Raw genomic sequence first — 14,542 nt, forward strand, 5'->3', positions numbered from 1 at the left:
CACTGGGCAGTTACCCCACCATGCCTGCTCTGAATAATACCTTCGTTAAATGAGGAGAGCTGCCCTCTCGATGCAATGGCATGGTGGGGTGGGTGGCTTAGGGTTAGACCCCAGTGTGGATGCCAGTGGTCCATGCCAGGGAAAGTCCTCTATTTGGGTTTGGTGGGTGTGTGAGGGAACAGCTGTTTCCTGCTTAGGAACCTTAAATTGAGCCTACCAGTTGACCTTCCCTGTTCTTGGATTTGGTCATCCTTCCTGGAAGGGGAATTTGGGGGAAAGAAGCTAAACAGGTGCAGAGGAACCCACAACAGAAACCAACCAGTCTGGCTTTCATCCTTAGACACAAGAGGACAACAAATATAGTCTTGAGGAAAACCAACAGCTTCAAAGAGAAGACTCAAAACAAGAGACAGAAAGATGATTTTCAGGGGGAGGAGAGATAATTCAAGAAATGGAATCTCAGAGATCTGTGTGAGGATGTTGCTTCTGTGAAACAAGGATAGGTTGCCCTAGAAACATAACCGAGAGCAGGAGTTCTTGAAGATTAACGATAGATTTCCAGGATAAGACTGCAAACTAAAATACAATATCATTTTCAATATTTGTTAGCGTATAAGAAAAAAATAATCCGCACTGACTTTGATGCTTGGAACGTTCTCTGTGGAGAGATGGATTTAGTACAAGCGTTTTATATTTATTTCGCTAATCACACTGTTTGGTTCTGTAGTGACTAATATTTATATAACTAAAGTATGGTAAATGTTGCTTCGTGTAATTTTTAGAATTAACTTCTGGCAAAATACCAAAGACTTAGCTAATTTACAAAACAGAATGCAAACACGAACACATGGGTACTGCGAGAGTAACAGTGGAGCCCTGGCGGGGAAGGACTGGAGAATGGAGTGATGAAGGAACGGCAAGGTCCTCCTGTCATGGAGGAGAGGAACAGAGGAGTGGTGTCCTGTTCATGGAAAGAGAAACAGAAAACTTATAAAGGGAAACAAGAGAAACAATAAATATGTTTATAAAAAGCAAGTCTTAGGGAGTCGTGGAGGGAAGAGGTATGTTGAATGAGGCAATTTCCTTACATTTCAGAGGTGGGGAATGCAGAAAATGCCACGTAAAATTAATAAATCAAGAAATAAAGTCACAAGCCTGTTAGCTAGAATAGTGGGTGTAACCACCCGAACAATATAGGAAACCATGAAGTGTGGTTGCTCTGGGAAGTAGGACTGCCTCGGGGATGGCAGGGCTTTGCTATTTCTTTTTCTTTTATTCTGTAGCTCAGGCTACAGGAGGCTCTGGCCCACTGGCTGGCTGCCTGTTTCTGTAAATAAAGTTCTACTGGGACACAGTCATACTCATTTGTACTATTTATCCCTGATTTGTGTTAACAATGGCAGAGTTGAGTCATTGTGCCAGAGACTGTATTCCCTGCAATCCTGGAGTGTTTATTACCTGGCCTTTTATAGAAAGTAATTGCTAACTGCTCCTGTGGACAATAATTTTTAAAAACTGTGCAAGGGGGGCTCCCTGGTGATGCAAGGAGTTAAGAATCAGCACTGTGGAGCTGTCTGCAGCCATTGCAGCACAAGTTCGATCCCGGCCAGGGAGCTACCGTCATGGCGCCGCAGACCTCTCCTGACTCACCCGCTGCTCCCCTCAGCAGTGTACTTCAGTCAATCCACCTTTTCTGCTCCCCACCGTCTCTGTTGAATCGTTTCACAAACACCCCCCGCCCCGTACCTCTGACCTGTACCCCAGCTCTTGTATGCATAAATAAACAAATCCTTAAAAAAAAAAACAACTGTGTGAATTATCGTGAATTTGGAAAAAATAAAATGCATGTGGGGGAAAAAGCTAAACTTCCAACTTTTCAATACCTATTTCCAAATCACTGAAGAGTTGAACTCTAGGTTATAAGAGTCTCCACATGCCTTCTTTCTTTCTTAAATCATCTCTAATCACAATGCATTGGATCCTGGACATAGCTTATTTACCATGGAAGCCTCAAGAAGATGTTGACACAGAGGGGGATTTAGTTTTCTGCCTGGTTAACCTTTCCCGCAGCAGAAAGTCCAGTTTCCAGGTTTTTGGAAAATCGATTTTTGTTTTATTCCTAATGACAACTTTGTAAAACATCTTTTTTAAGTTAAAGGAAGTGCAAGTAAGAGAAACCCTCAAAAATTGCAATTATAATTAAGATATTACTGTTTAACATTCAAATAATAAATAATAGAGCACAGTTGGTTAAAGGAGTAAGGACATGAAGTCTTCTGAGTGTGACTACATGGAGCCCACCTACTGCAGGACACTTATTTGCTCTGAGAAAACAAAGCACCGCCTCACAATCTGTGGCCAACAGAGGATATCAAGGCAAAAGCTACAGTATTTGGAAGCATCTGCTCTGTGTCTTTTCTCTGACTGAAGCAATTTTTTGCAGTTTCTGGGTTTTGGTGCATGCAACAGGAAAAACTGGAACTGACACAGATTTGTTTCCTTTTTCCCTAGGGCATTGTGTTAATTAAAATGCCAATGCTGACTTTCAATTTCAGCTCTGAGAAGTAGAAGGCTTGAAAGAGAGTTGTTCCACACTCCCAATAAGAGAACAGCAAGACAAAGTAGAAATGAATGACTTAGTGTGGACCCCCATTTGAGAACTGAGATTCCAAGATAAACAGTGAACTGCAAAGAGAGGCAGAGGCTTTCTGGGAGAAACAAGATCCAAATATTTGCTTACCCAGGACAGAGGCCACTGAATGCTATATAAGGCAATCAAATGATTCAGTTAAAATTTTCTAGCAAATTGCTAAAAGCTCTATGTGAACTAAATGCTCTCTTGTGGGGTTTACCAGATGCTCACAGGCTAGAAGAACCCCAAGAAAACTTTGCTGCAGAACGGATTGAGAGAAAGGAGCAACAATCAGCACCAAAAACAGTTGGACCTATGTCCTCTATCTTCCGTGGAGAACAGAAGTGTACAGAGAAAAAAGTGACCAAAAACTCTAACCCGAGTTCATGGTGGAATCCCCTGGCAGCTGGGGAAGGAGGATAGAAAAAAAAAGTGGCTCCGGGGGGCTATGTTGGTGTGAGGTACTTAAAAGAAAACAAACAGCTACCTCAGGGAGATGGGTAGGAAGAGTTGTGGCGGCATACCTCTGAGACCCAGGTTCACAGGATTGCCTGAGACTGAGGCTTATCAGAACATCAGGGAATGATCCCCTACCTCTGTTCCCCACACAGGCTGCCAGGTACCCAGAAAAATCACAGCACAATATAGCAGGGAGAACTGCAAGGGATTGTTCTTTCTGGGGAGTGGCAGGGAGACTCAAAGTCAAATAGAAAGCACATCTTCAGAAAAACTCACAAAATAGCCCACACCAAAAGCACAGATAACAGGAGGGAGTTGAAGCCTTTGGGGTACTTTTTCATTAATTTGCTTGGACGACCATAACAAAGCACCACAGACTGGGTGCCTTAGACAATAGAAATGTATCCATTGAAATCTAAGATCAAGGCATTGCCAGGGTTGGTTTTTTTCTGGTGTCTCTCTCCTTGGCTTGTAGATGGCCATCTTTCTTGTGTGTGTCTGTACCCTAATCTATTATTTCGACTGCAGACGTATAGGATTAGGGCCAACTAGAGACTTCTAATTACCCTTTAAAGGTCCTATCTGCAGTCACATTATAAGGTCCTGGGGCTTAAGACTTCAACATGTGAATTTGGGGCCACAGGTCTACAGAAGCTTGGAAAACCAGTGCCTTGTGGGAAGAGATCATTAGTACAAGAGAGCTCTGGAAACCTGCTAGGGCCAGAGTAAGACCCTGCTATGTGCAGTAGATGCATAGAACTGCAGCTCATGAGGGCAGGAGTTGCTGGGATTGCTGAGTTCCCAGGTCATCCAGCATATGTCAGGCTGCCAAAAAGGACAGTCCCCAACTTGGACGCTTTGAAACTAGAGCCTAGACCCACATCCTTTGTAAACTCTTTCCACGATGAGAGCATTTCAGCGCTGGCAGGGATAAGTCAGTGCTTCGAAAGGACAGAGCAACTTGAGGCATGGGCTTTGAAAAGGTGCCCTACAATCAGCACGTTGGGGGCATCTAACCTCTCCTCTTGCTTCAGTCTCTGGGAGTCTGAGTCCACCTGGTGAGAGTGCCTGATCTTTGTAGATAAGATGGCGGTGAGGTGGCAGGGTGGTGATAATGCAAATAATATCACCACTTCCTTCTTCTTTGGAAAGAAAGCTGGAATTTCTCAATTGCAAGACACCAGTTTCTGAAAGATCAGGTTTATTTTGTCTGAAGGACTCCCTCGTGATTTGTCTAGTTTCTTTTGTCTCAGTAATGTCTGCCTTTTCCTACCTTTGATATCAGAATTCTTATTTCTGCAGGGTATCTTTCAGGGCAACTTGTTCTTTATTAGATAATGAGCTAAATGTTGAAGTCCTGTTTTTCTGCAAATGTTATAGCAGCTGTGGAAAGAGGTGCCTGGGAGGGAGGGCTGCTCAGGGTCAGAGGCATGCAAGTCTGGAGGCCTCTGGCTTCTCTGCAAATACTTCAGGATCCTTTTAGGAGAGGTCAATGAGATCTGGAGCACACCCCAACAACCAGCCTGACCATTGTTTTTTATGATATTCTTGACATCACAAACACATTTCTCTTTTATTTCCATGCTAATGAGGATAATTTCCCTATGGAGAAATCAGGAAGGAAGCTAGACAATGCATAGAAGGCAAATGTCAACCACTATTACCCCAAACACATGCATTCAGCCTGCATTATTTTTGCAATTCAGTTTTAGGAAGTCTATTCTCCAGAGATCATTTTCATCTAACAAAGAATAAATATTTCTTTCCACACAGGAGTTAAAAAGAGTCAGCCAGAAATTCAAGGGGTTGGGAAAGCAGACTTGCACCCCCATCTGTAGAGGCAGGCTGGGGAGATCCTGTGTCCTGACTGGCTGTTTCTACATAGCTGCCTTCTGGTAACAAAAAGCTTTCAAAGCACTCTGGACAACTACATCCTGCCTAAAAACCCATTTGGATTCTTTTCTGGATGATTGCTTCTTGGTAATAATTAGTATTAGGAGCAATATAATGTAATTACATTACAAAGCTGGTGTAAAAGTTTCCACTTTAAATTATATGTGTGGATACAGATAGATCCAGGCTGGGATCGCCCAGTCCAAACTCACACCAGGGTAAAGGTCCTTCCAGCCTCCAAGGGGTGGCCAGCCTCTCTCCGCTTACTCACTCCGAGTGTCAGGGAACCCATTCCTGCCCAGGCATCCTGTCCCAGGCTGGGAAAGTGCAATAGTTAAAGCACTCCTTCCTTTGTCCTTCCCTTTTTCATTTCTGGTCCTGGTTTATTCTCTGTGGAGTTACACAGAATTAGTCAATTCCCTCTTCTTCAAACATCTGAATAAAACTCTCCCCCCTTTCTCGATCTCTTTGTGCTACACAGCTCTTTTCTCTCAAGTGTTTTCCACAGGACACTTCTTTGTCATCTTGATTTTCTCTCTCGAGAAAGTTAGTACTTTGTATATGAGATGCACACTTCTTCTATCCATGAGCCAGAACTCAGTGGCCAAGTCCCACGAACAGGTAGGTGTTGTGGATGGATGGGTGAGGGTGAAATCCATGGCAGAGCATTTGCTTCCAGATGCAAGGCACTCTCTGTAAGGGGGTCATGGGTTCTGGCTTTACCTCCCTTCCCCTCCCCCGCACCTCTGCCACATTACCTAAGACATACTGCATTTTGGAAGGTGTTCAATAAAATTTTCATACCATGCTCATGGTTGTGTTCTTAACCCGAAGTAAAATACTAACTTTAAAACAAGTTAAGGACTTGCCGATTTAGGACACAGAAAAAGAATATGAAACTTCTGTATTAGTTACCTGTTGCTGTGTAACAAATTACTCCAAAAATTAGTGATTTAAAAAAAATAGCAAACATTTATTACCTAACAATTTCAGTGGTCAGAATTTGGGAGCAACCCAGCTGGCAGACCTCTCACTAGGTTGTCGTCACTATGTCAGCTGGGTGGCTGTCATCTGAAGGCTTGACTCGGGGTAGAGGAGCCAAGTTGAAGTTAGCTCATTCATATGGCTGGCAAGTTGGTGCTGGTGATTGCCAAGAGGTACACTAGCCTGCTAGGGCTGCCCAAACAAAGCCCCACAAACTGGTGGACTTAAATAACAGAAAGTTATTTCTTACAGTCCTGGAGCCTACATCCATGTAGGAGTCTTTGAGGTACTGCTTGGTGTGCCCTTGTCTGTAGTACATCTTTGAGGATACAATTCACCGCTACACTAATGCTTTTTTAAAATGGGGCCATCTATTGAGTATAGTATTTAAAGGCATGTGGTCCATCCCCTGGTGGCACAGCGGTTGAGCACCGCGCTGTGAAGCTGTCCGCAGCCTCTGCAGTGCCAGTTGATCCCAGCCAGACAGCAAGGGTCCCATATGGCGCGGCAGACCTCTCCTGTCACGCCCGCTGCCCCCCTCAGCAGTGTATTTCGTCAGTCTGCCTGTTCTGTTCCCCGCTTTGTCTCTGGGGAATCCTCTCACCCTCTTGTGCATCTGGCCTGTACCCCAGTTCTTGTATAAATAAATAAAATCTTTAAAAAAAATAATAAAGGTATGTGGCCCATAGTTATTTAACAGGTACTCACCTGCTGTGAGAACTTGGATAGGTGACCTTAACCTCAATGTGCCTCAGTTTCCTTATCTGCACACTGGAGCTAAATACCCACCCCCAAAGGGCTGTGGAGAGGATGACTAAAATGTATATGAAGCATTCAGAGCAGTGCCTGGCTGTAAGAGAGACTCAGTAATCGCTCACTCTCTTAAGAAAGCCAACAGTGGCATTCCCTTGCACACTTTTGCCATCTCCACTGCCACTCCAGATGTCCTACATCATTTTCAAACTTTGGCCACTGTCTCAGCTCCTTTTGCTGTGCATAGGGTCACAATCTCCCTGCAGGGATGTATCAGTTGCAGGACGACTCTCCATTGAATTCCACAGGTTAGATTAATTAAACACCAAGGAATTGTAACTTTTTAGGAAATGTTATATTTTTAAGATGTTACACCCAAAAGATGAGAAAATTAATCTGTATAATCTTCTGATTTCCAAATACAAACACCAAACCATATTGGAAAAACTATCTTAAAAAAACCAAACTCCAAAATCAACTCAATAGAAATCTTATGAGACAGACATACTGCCCACTACAATTGAGATTTTAAATAAGATCTATTATGTATTATACAAAACCCCATGAACTGTATTTAACTCAGCGTTGGAAGATGTCCTCTAAATGTGAGTAGAACAACCCCGAAGGAACTAGGCCATAGCTGAAGCTTCACGGCACCGTGTCCTGAATTGGGGACCCTCAGCTATCCCCAGGTAAGCACCCCTGACCCCAGCACCAGAAACCAGCTTCTCAGGAGTAGACAGAGGCCTGAGTTGCAAACTTGCAAGACCTAGATATTCACCATGGGCCCCGGGCCACAACAGAAAGTGCATCCCACTTAGCTTGACAGTGCCTCCCAGCAGACTGGGCCCCAGACTGGCCCTCTCAGTGCCTTGCCCATCATCAGGAGCCCTCAACTAACTCCAGGAATCTCTGGCAACCCCTTGCCTTCCCAGACACTGGAGGACGACCCCAAGCCACTGCTCCTGGGAGAGGTAAGTTCTCCACAACTCAGTCTCTGGACTCACAACTCACCCTCCTGCCCTCCCAGCCACCAGAACCAGGCCTGGGGAAGCATTGAGGGAGGCTCTAGCACCACCCCAGATCCTACAAGACCCCAGTAGCTATATCCAACATCAACTAAACACCCACAACAGCAGGGGAAAAGGAATCATAAACAACCAGGACACCAATACAGCAGAGCAAACTCAAAGCAAACAACAGTGAGAAAGAGAAACACAAATGGCCAAGGAAGCCCTCAGGGGAACTATGAACCACAGAGAGAAAACCAAACTCCAGAACCTAACACCGACCCAGAAGAATTCTCCTCCCTGTCAGATGAAGAATTCAAAATCGCCATAATTAAGAGTCAAAGAACTTGAACAACACAAACAAAACTCAGAAAAACAAATCAGAACTATATTAGAAGATGAAGAAAAGGAACAAAATGCTATGAGGAACAAAATCAGCAGAGGAACAAGACTGAAACTTTGAGTAAGAATACAGAGGAAATGCAGGATGTTAAAAGGTCAATGAGGAGCTAAAAATTCTGGAAAAAGACATGAAAATAGAACAGATGATATGGAAGAACAAATCAGTACTCTCGAAGACACGGATATGAAAAGAACCAAGAAAGAAAAGGAAAGACTCAAAGGACAAAGAAAGAAAGAAGAAACACTTGGAGAATCGAATGAGAGCAGAAAATAACACACATGAGAAAATTGTGCTTAAAACTTTTTATTGAACAGGCAATGCATTGCGCAATGGCTAAAGACACAGATGCCTTGTGGAAAAGTTTAAAAATTATTTTTGGGAACAGTCTCTGAATTGATGAACCCTGCTGTGTTCCTTCTGTGCCTTCTTAGAGTGGCTATCCTCAGGAAAACTGATTTTTTTATAGCTGCTCTTGGAAACGGCATCCCTGTTTTACCCTAAACATCATGCCTAACAGTAAACGTGAAAGGAGAAGACAGGCTCCAAAGCCAGATAATGACCAGAGATGAGTCGCTTTTGTGTGCAAGTGCAGATCCACGTTCCCCTGGAACAACTTCTCTCTGGGCTTTTGACAGTGTCCTGTTTATGCATCCAAGTTTCATTTTCTTCCTTGCCCAAGCCCTCTTCATCAAGGGAATTCTGAAAGACTCACATTCATACCTTTTAGCACAGGACCTTGTTCCTGGCTCTGTTCAATGGTGTTCTTATGTTCTGGGTCTCTGGCCCAGGGCTGTGGCTGGGAGTCTGTCTTCTTTATTTGCCTAGTTCCTTCCTCTTCTCCTAGCTTGCTCTCCCCTCGCTTGATGATTAAAGTCACTCTTAAATTTCACATTCATTTGCCTTATTTAGTGGCAGTTTTTAAGTAGGTAACCCATCAAGGTGGTGGACGTTCTTTATTAGTACACAGTCAACTTATTTTATAATTTGGGGCATGTCACTCCAAGCTTGAGATTTCTTTCTGGCAAGTTCCATCCAGGATGGCTGATCTGCACTGGCATAACTGGCTCTCTTCAGCTGATGCAATTCTTTCTCTGTCATCACAGCAGACTGAGCCGCTGGAAAGAAGAAAAAACAAACAGAAACATGAGAAATGAGTTTGGATTTTCACTTAAACCTCTTGCATATCTTTAAAATATACACCAAGGTCTTAACTGTAGTTTCAAACATAAAATCCACTAATGTGTAAACATGTAGAGATTTAGGCACAGGCTAATTTATGTGATTAAAAGACTTAAGAGCAGGCTCAGGCAGTTCCAGAAATGCAGTGAGATGAAAGAAACTTTCAGAATAAAACTGCAGGAACTGTGGAGAATGGTTGCACAAAGGGTGAATATGCTTAACACTACTGAGCTGTAGACTAAAAAAAGGTAAATTTTGTTATGAGTATTTTACCACAATTATAAATTAGAAAACACTGAAAAATCTTACAGAGATACAAAAGAAATCTCAAAGACATTCTACTGTTCAATAAAAGCAGCCAGACATGAAAGAAAACATATCCTATGACTTCATTTATAAGAACAGTCAAAGAAAAGCACATACATAGCGATAGGCAGTAGATTCGTAGTTGCCAGAACTGGGGTTAGGTATGATGAGTGAATTTAAATGGGCATGAGAAAGGGGAATGTTCTAAGATTGGATTGTCGCGGTTGTAGTCCTCTGTTCTCATAAACACATATACCATGAATTGCACACCTAGAACAGGTAAGTTCCATTGTCCATAAATGATCTTTCAATAGAAGCTGTTAAAATAAAATTAATGTGGGGCCTCCCTGGTGGTGCAGCAGGTTGAGAACAGCGCTGTGAAGCTGTCCGCAGCCTCTGCAGCTCGGGTTCAATTCCTGGCTGGCCAGGGAGAAACTCACATGGCACGGCAGACCTCTCCTGACGCACCCGTTGCTCCCCTCAGCAGTGTATTTCGGTTCTCTGCCTGTTCTGTTCCCCACTCTGTCTCTGGTGAATCCTCTCACCCTCCCGAGCCTATGGCCTGTACCCCAGTTCTTGTATAAAAATAAAAATAAATCTTTAAAAAAAATCAATGTGGCAGACAACTCAGAAAAACAAATAAAACCAGCAGGTCCAATTCTGGAGACCTATGCTAAGTGAGGGTTTCGTACCCAGGTTCTGATGAGACAAGGAGATCCCTCTTTGAAGACCCTCCTGGAGGCGAATCTTTGTCTCCTGCCTCGGGTCCCCAGTGGGCTTAGCAGGAGTCATCAGGAAAGACTTGCTTCGAACAAAATCAGCTTGTTTCATGGGCTCCTGTGGGGCACAAAAAAGACACATGTTGTCAGTCACATGAGATTTACACAGGAGCCAACGCAGTCAGACACAGTGGTGGGTCATGCAGCTTCTTCCCCACCAAGATGAACTGAGCGCTAGCACTTTCTTGGCAAAGCTGTGATTTGCACACTTGCTGATGTTGAGCATTCTGAAGACTGGAACTCAAACCAGGGCCTGACTTTCCCCCAGGTCCCCAAATGGTGGATGGTAGGGATTTCATTCAAAAGTCAAAATGAATTCTATTTGAAAATAATTTTGTGATTTTTTGAAACACAGGGTACTATCATGGATGCCCTGAGTGGGTATCATCCACTAATATTTGTTTTATAAATTCCCCTAGCCTGTATGAGGGTCCAGCTGAAGGTCTGGTTAAAACAAAGGGAAACAGATCCTACCACAGGCTCTGGGTCCTTTCTCCACACAGCTTAAACATGTGGGGGGATCTACTATGCAGGCTATTAAGGGAATACAAGAGTGGTGAGTCTCAGCCTGCTTCTAAGCACAGTTGTCAGCATTTGAAAAAGTGTTTTTCAGTCCAGGGTGCAAAATGGAAATTTCGGTTGCAACCTTGCGGCCTTACATGAGGAAAAAGGAGCCTGGCAGTAGCCCAGTATAGCAGCAAAGGCAGGGCTCATCCATCAGCATGCAATGAGCCAAGACGGAACTGTTGACATCGTCACTGTGCATATCACTGAAAGGTTATTCTAACCCTATTCCATTTCTCCAGGTGCTGTATTGTGCAGGAGGTAGGGAACAAAGAGTTGTCTCCACTGCCTAAGTGATTCACCCACTTCTTTGCCTCCCTAAAGGCCCAGTGCATGCAAAGGGCAGATATCAGTGATCACAGGTGATGGTTTCTACAATGACCATGCAGGATGTGTGGCCATCTCTGGGTTCCAGCCCCAAGTCCCAGCTGGCTGCACTCTCCTGTCCCTAAAGACAGAAAGTATTTGCTCTAAGCACCTGGGCTCTCTCGGGCACCTTGGCTTGCTTCCCTATTTCAGACCTCAGAGGCCTCACCCCCGGCTTTTCTTCCTGGTCGGGTGGTTGGTCTTGGGCTCCTCGCCGCTTCTGCCGAGTGACAGTGATCCAAGGTGGCGCAGGCTGGCTGTCAGCTCCAGGGCCTGCAGCTGCAGGAGGCAGGCCCTTCTCTGTGAGTAAAGACACAGGTTATGCAAAACAGCCCTAGTCCTACTCCCTCTTTAGCATCACCTTTGGCTTCTCCCATACAGAGAACATTGTGCAGGGGCTCAGAGGACAGGAGTGGGTGTGCAGAAGGAAAGGGGATCTGGAAGTCTTTCTGGTGAGATTGTTACTTTTCTATAGAGGACTTTGTTTTCTCATTTAAAATACATTAAAGAGATTATGTAGGCTGAGCCACAAAAAATTAAATGCCCATTTTAAAGCCACCTCCTCCTATGAGAGACTCTCTGGAATGAGATAAAAGTGAGTGCACAAACAAGCTCAGATTTCTTTATTACAAGTCTGTCAATTTGCTCTTCCATACATCACCTGATTTCCTGGAAGTTGCAGACACTATTATTTCTTCTTTCTTTTAAATGTTGTAAGCATAACCTTCCCTTTGTGGAGACACCAAAACTAGCTTTTAAAATCCTAACATTTTTTCTGAATTTTCTTCCATGTTCACAGTGCTTCTCTTTGGGTAGGAAAATTGTGTCTCATCTCCCCTTTAACACTTGAACTCTTTTGTATTACCATGTTTTCTATGATGAGAATTTATTACCTTCATCATCAGCCACAAAAGAAATTGAGCATGTTTTTTATTCAAGGAAACCTTTATGGATGCAATTTATGAATTCTTATGGGTACAACATACACTGAATGCACTCCCCATGAGCCTGCCTGTATGAATGCTTGCCTGCCACCACATGAAACAAAGAGAACTCTCCATGTGGCACCGGCCCTGTCCTGTGTCCCTTCTGTGCAGTGCTCTGGGGTCAGACAGGTGAAGTGCTGCCTTTCCCACATGCAACACATGCAGATGTCTTTGTGAGTCCAGGTCGTCTGTGGCTTCACACACGCTACATCTCCCTCCTCAGTGTATAGGATATTATTCTATTTGTTTTTGCCTCTGTGTCCAGTTTCACCTGGAGTCCTTTTCTGTCTGGTGACTAAGGAGTGGTGAGGAACCTTCAGTTTCCCGCCAGGGTTGAGAAGGGCATTTGGCTTCACACACAGAACTAACCTTGGTCTGGGCCTCTGGGAATGGCTCCTGCTTTCTTCTGGCTGTTCCCTGAGGCCTCTGCACTCCTGGTTGCCTGAGAACCCCACATCAGTCCTTGTCTCTTCCTATCTCTTCACAAGTTCTCCCTGGTCAATGACTTCTGTTCTGCTGCTTTGCAAAATGCCTGGATCTGCCATAGCGCCAAGAACAGTAAGCCTTCACTGAGCCTTGCCATCCCCCTGAAGCTCCAGTTCTTCATTCTCTGCTACCCTTAGCTCAAATGGCCTTTGCCTGGGTCTCCAGCTAATTCCTGACCCAGCCACAACATGAACACTGGTCTCTCTACTTATCCAACAACTGAACCAAAAATCCTAAGGTCTTTGCCCATTTTCAACCTGCTTTACCCCCTGCAGCTCTGATTATACCCTCCTCTCCCCACATAAGTGCTCTTGGGCAGCCCATCCTGAGAATTTCCTTTCCAGGCCCTCACTGGACTCTTGCTCCCAAACCTAGGAATTCCTCCTTGCTCCCTACCCTCAATCTTCCTCTCTTTCTCCTGAAATGTTCTCTTTCATTCCCAATTTCAACATTCAGAATTCACTCAGATTAATTTCAAATGTACAATCCAGCCCAATTTTCTGTTCTTAGAGCCAACACCCCTGCTCCACACAATGGCACACACCATCCATTGTTTGCTATGCAGAGCACTGAGGTAGTGGGAAAGTTGACAAAGAAACACCAAATTGTTACTTCATAAAGCTCAAAGTCCAGTTGGGGAAACAACTGGACTAGTACAAGCAACTGGTAGAAACTGGAAAATGCTAGTTTTAAAGAGCACTGGGCCTAACGCTGGTGATAGGATTTGAGGGTGCTGTCTGGGGTTGGGACCTGAAGGAGGACATTTCGGGATGAGCTGAGATGCAAGCAAAGCCCACCCTGGTGGAGGAGGCAGAAAACAGCTGCATGCAGGCCAGCCCAAAGGGGCTGAAGAGCAGGCAGGTCTTCTTGGACCTTTTTCTGTCTATAATAAGGAGCCTTGGGGTTTAACCCTGGGCACACCATCTGGAGGCCAGCCATCTGGAGGGTGTTTGACCGCAAGGGTGGGGGTCAGAGAAGTGACAGGGGAGGCTGTGGCCGCAGTCCAAGTGAGGTGACTGCACACCTGTTTCAGAATCATTCTGGCTCCTCCACAAAGCCTGTTCAGGTCACCCTACCAGGACATTTGCTCCCTTTCCTAGTTATTTTGTGACTCTTCTGGGACATTTACCCCACCGCATGCTATTAGACATAATGTTAGCTAACCATTTACCCCACTGATAAATGCTTTTGGTCATAAGAACTTGTTTAACAAACACATGCCATGGACTACATACCAGGTACGGTTCTAATATTAGATCATTTTCCATGTAAGTTTATGTTTTATTTCTTGTCCAGACAATCCAGTGATGGCCTAGCATGTGAAATGCGGCCTGGGTAGTTGCAAGTTTTACATAAAGTTTGCATTCTTACCCCTCATTCTCAGCTCCATGTTCCATTGAGTCCTCAGAGTCTGCCTAACCAGAATCCGTGTCCTTTCCTCATATTCTGTACTCTCTTCTTTCCACTTTTTTCTTGCTAAGAATGCAAGTGTGTCAGAGGGACTTTGATGCCCCCCACACCCTTTCAAAGGAACTATCAGGGCCAGCCCTAGGGTAGAGGGCATGGGAGTGGAGGACGTGGTTCCAGATACCAGAAAGGAGGGAAAGCCCCACAGAAAGACCTGAGATTCCACCGGAGCCTCATAAACCTACAGGTTAGTCCCTGTGCCAGGTGAGCACAGGCAGAGCAGCAGAGTGAGAGCCAATCTGCTCTGTTGCAGAAGGCCTAGGTGGCCATTCTGA

The 14,542-nt window shown here is 44.6% G+C and overlaps 1 protein-coding gene across 16 annotated transcripts in view; it reads right to left on the bottom strand.

Annotated features, from left to right (window-relative positions):
* Positions 1-8,428: 8,428 nt before the first annotated feature.
* CRACDL (CRACD like) overlaps positions 8,429-14,542 on the bottom strand; it is a 103,750-nt gene continuing 97,636 nt past the window's right edge. For 15 of the 16 annotated variants that reach the window (XM_054701895.1, XM_054701897.1, XM_037527930.2 and 12 more), the window contains 3 exons: positions 11,441-11,628; positions 10,312-10,456; positions 8,429-9,249 (listed from right to left, as the gene is read on the bottom strand). In XM_054701895.1, the coding sequence (XP_054557870.1) occupies positions 9,107-9,249; positions 10,312-10,456; positions 11,441-11,628 (476 nt within the window). In that variant the 3' untranslated portion in view covers positions 8,429-9,106. The remainder of the gene's footprint in view (positions 9,250-10,311; positions 10,457-11,440; positions 11,629-14,542) is intronic. The other variant, XM_037527920.2, reaches the window with a different exon arrangement.

The sequence above is a fragment of the Talpa occidentalis genome, unplaced genomic scaffold (genome assembly GCF_014898055.3).
Source record: "Talpa occidentalis isolate TD23 unplaced genomic scaffold, MPIMG_talOcc4v2.1 talOcc4.5, whole genome shotgun sequence".
NCBI lineage: Eukaryota > Metazoa > Chordata > Mammalia > Eulipotyphla > Talpidae > Talpa > Talpa occidentalis.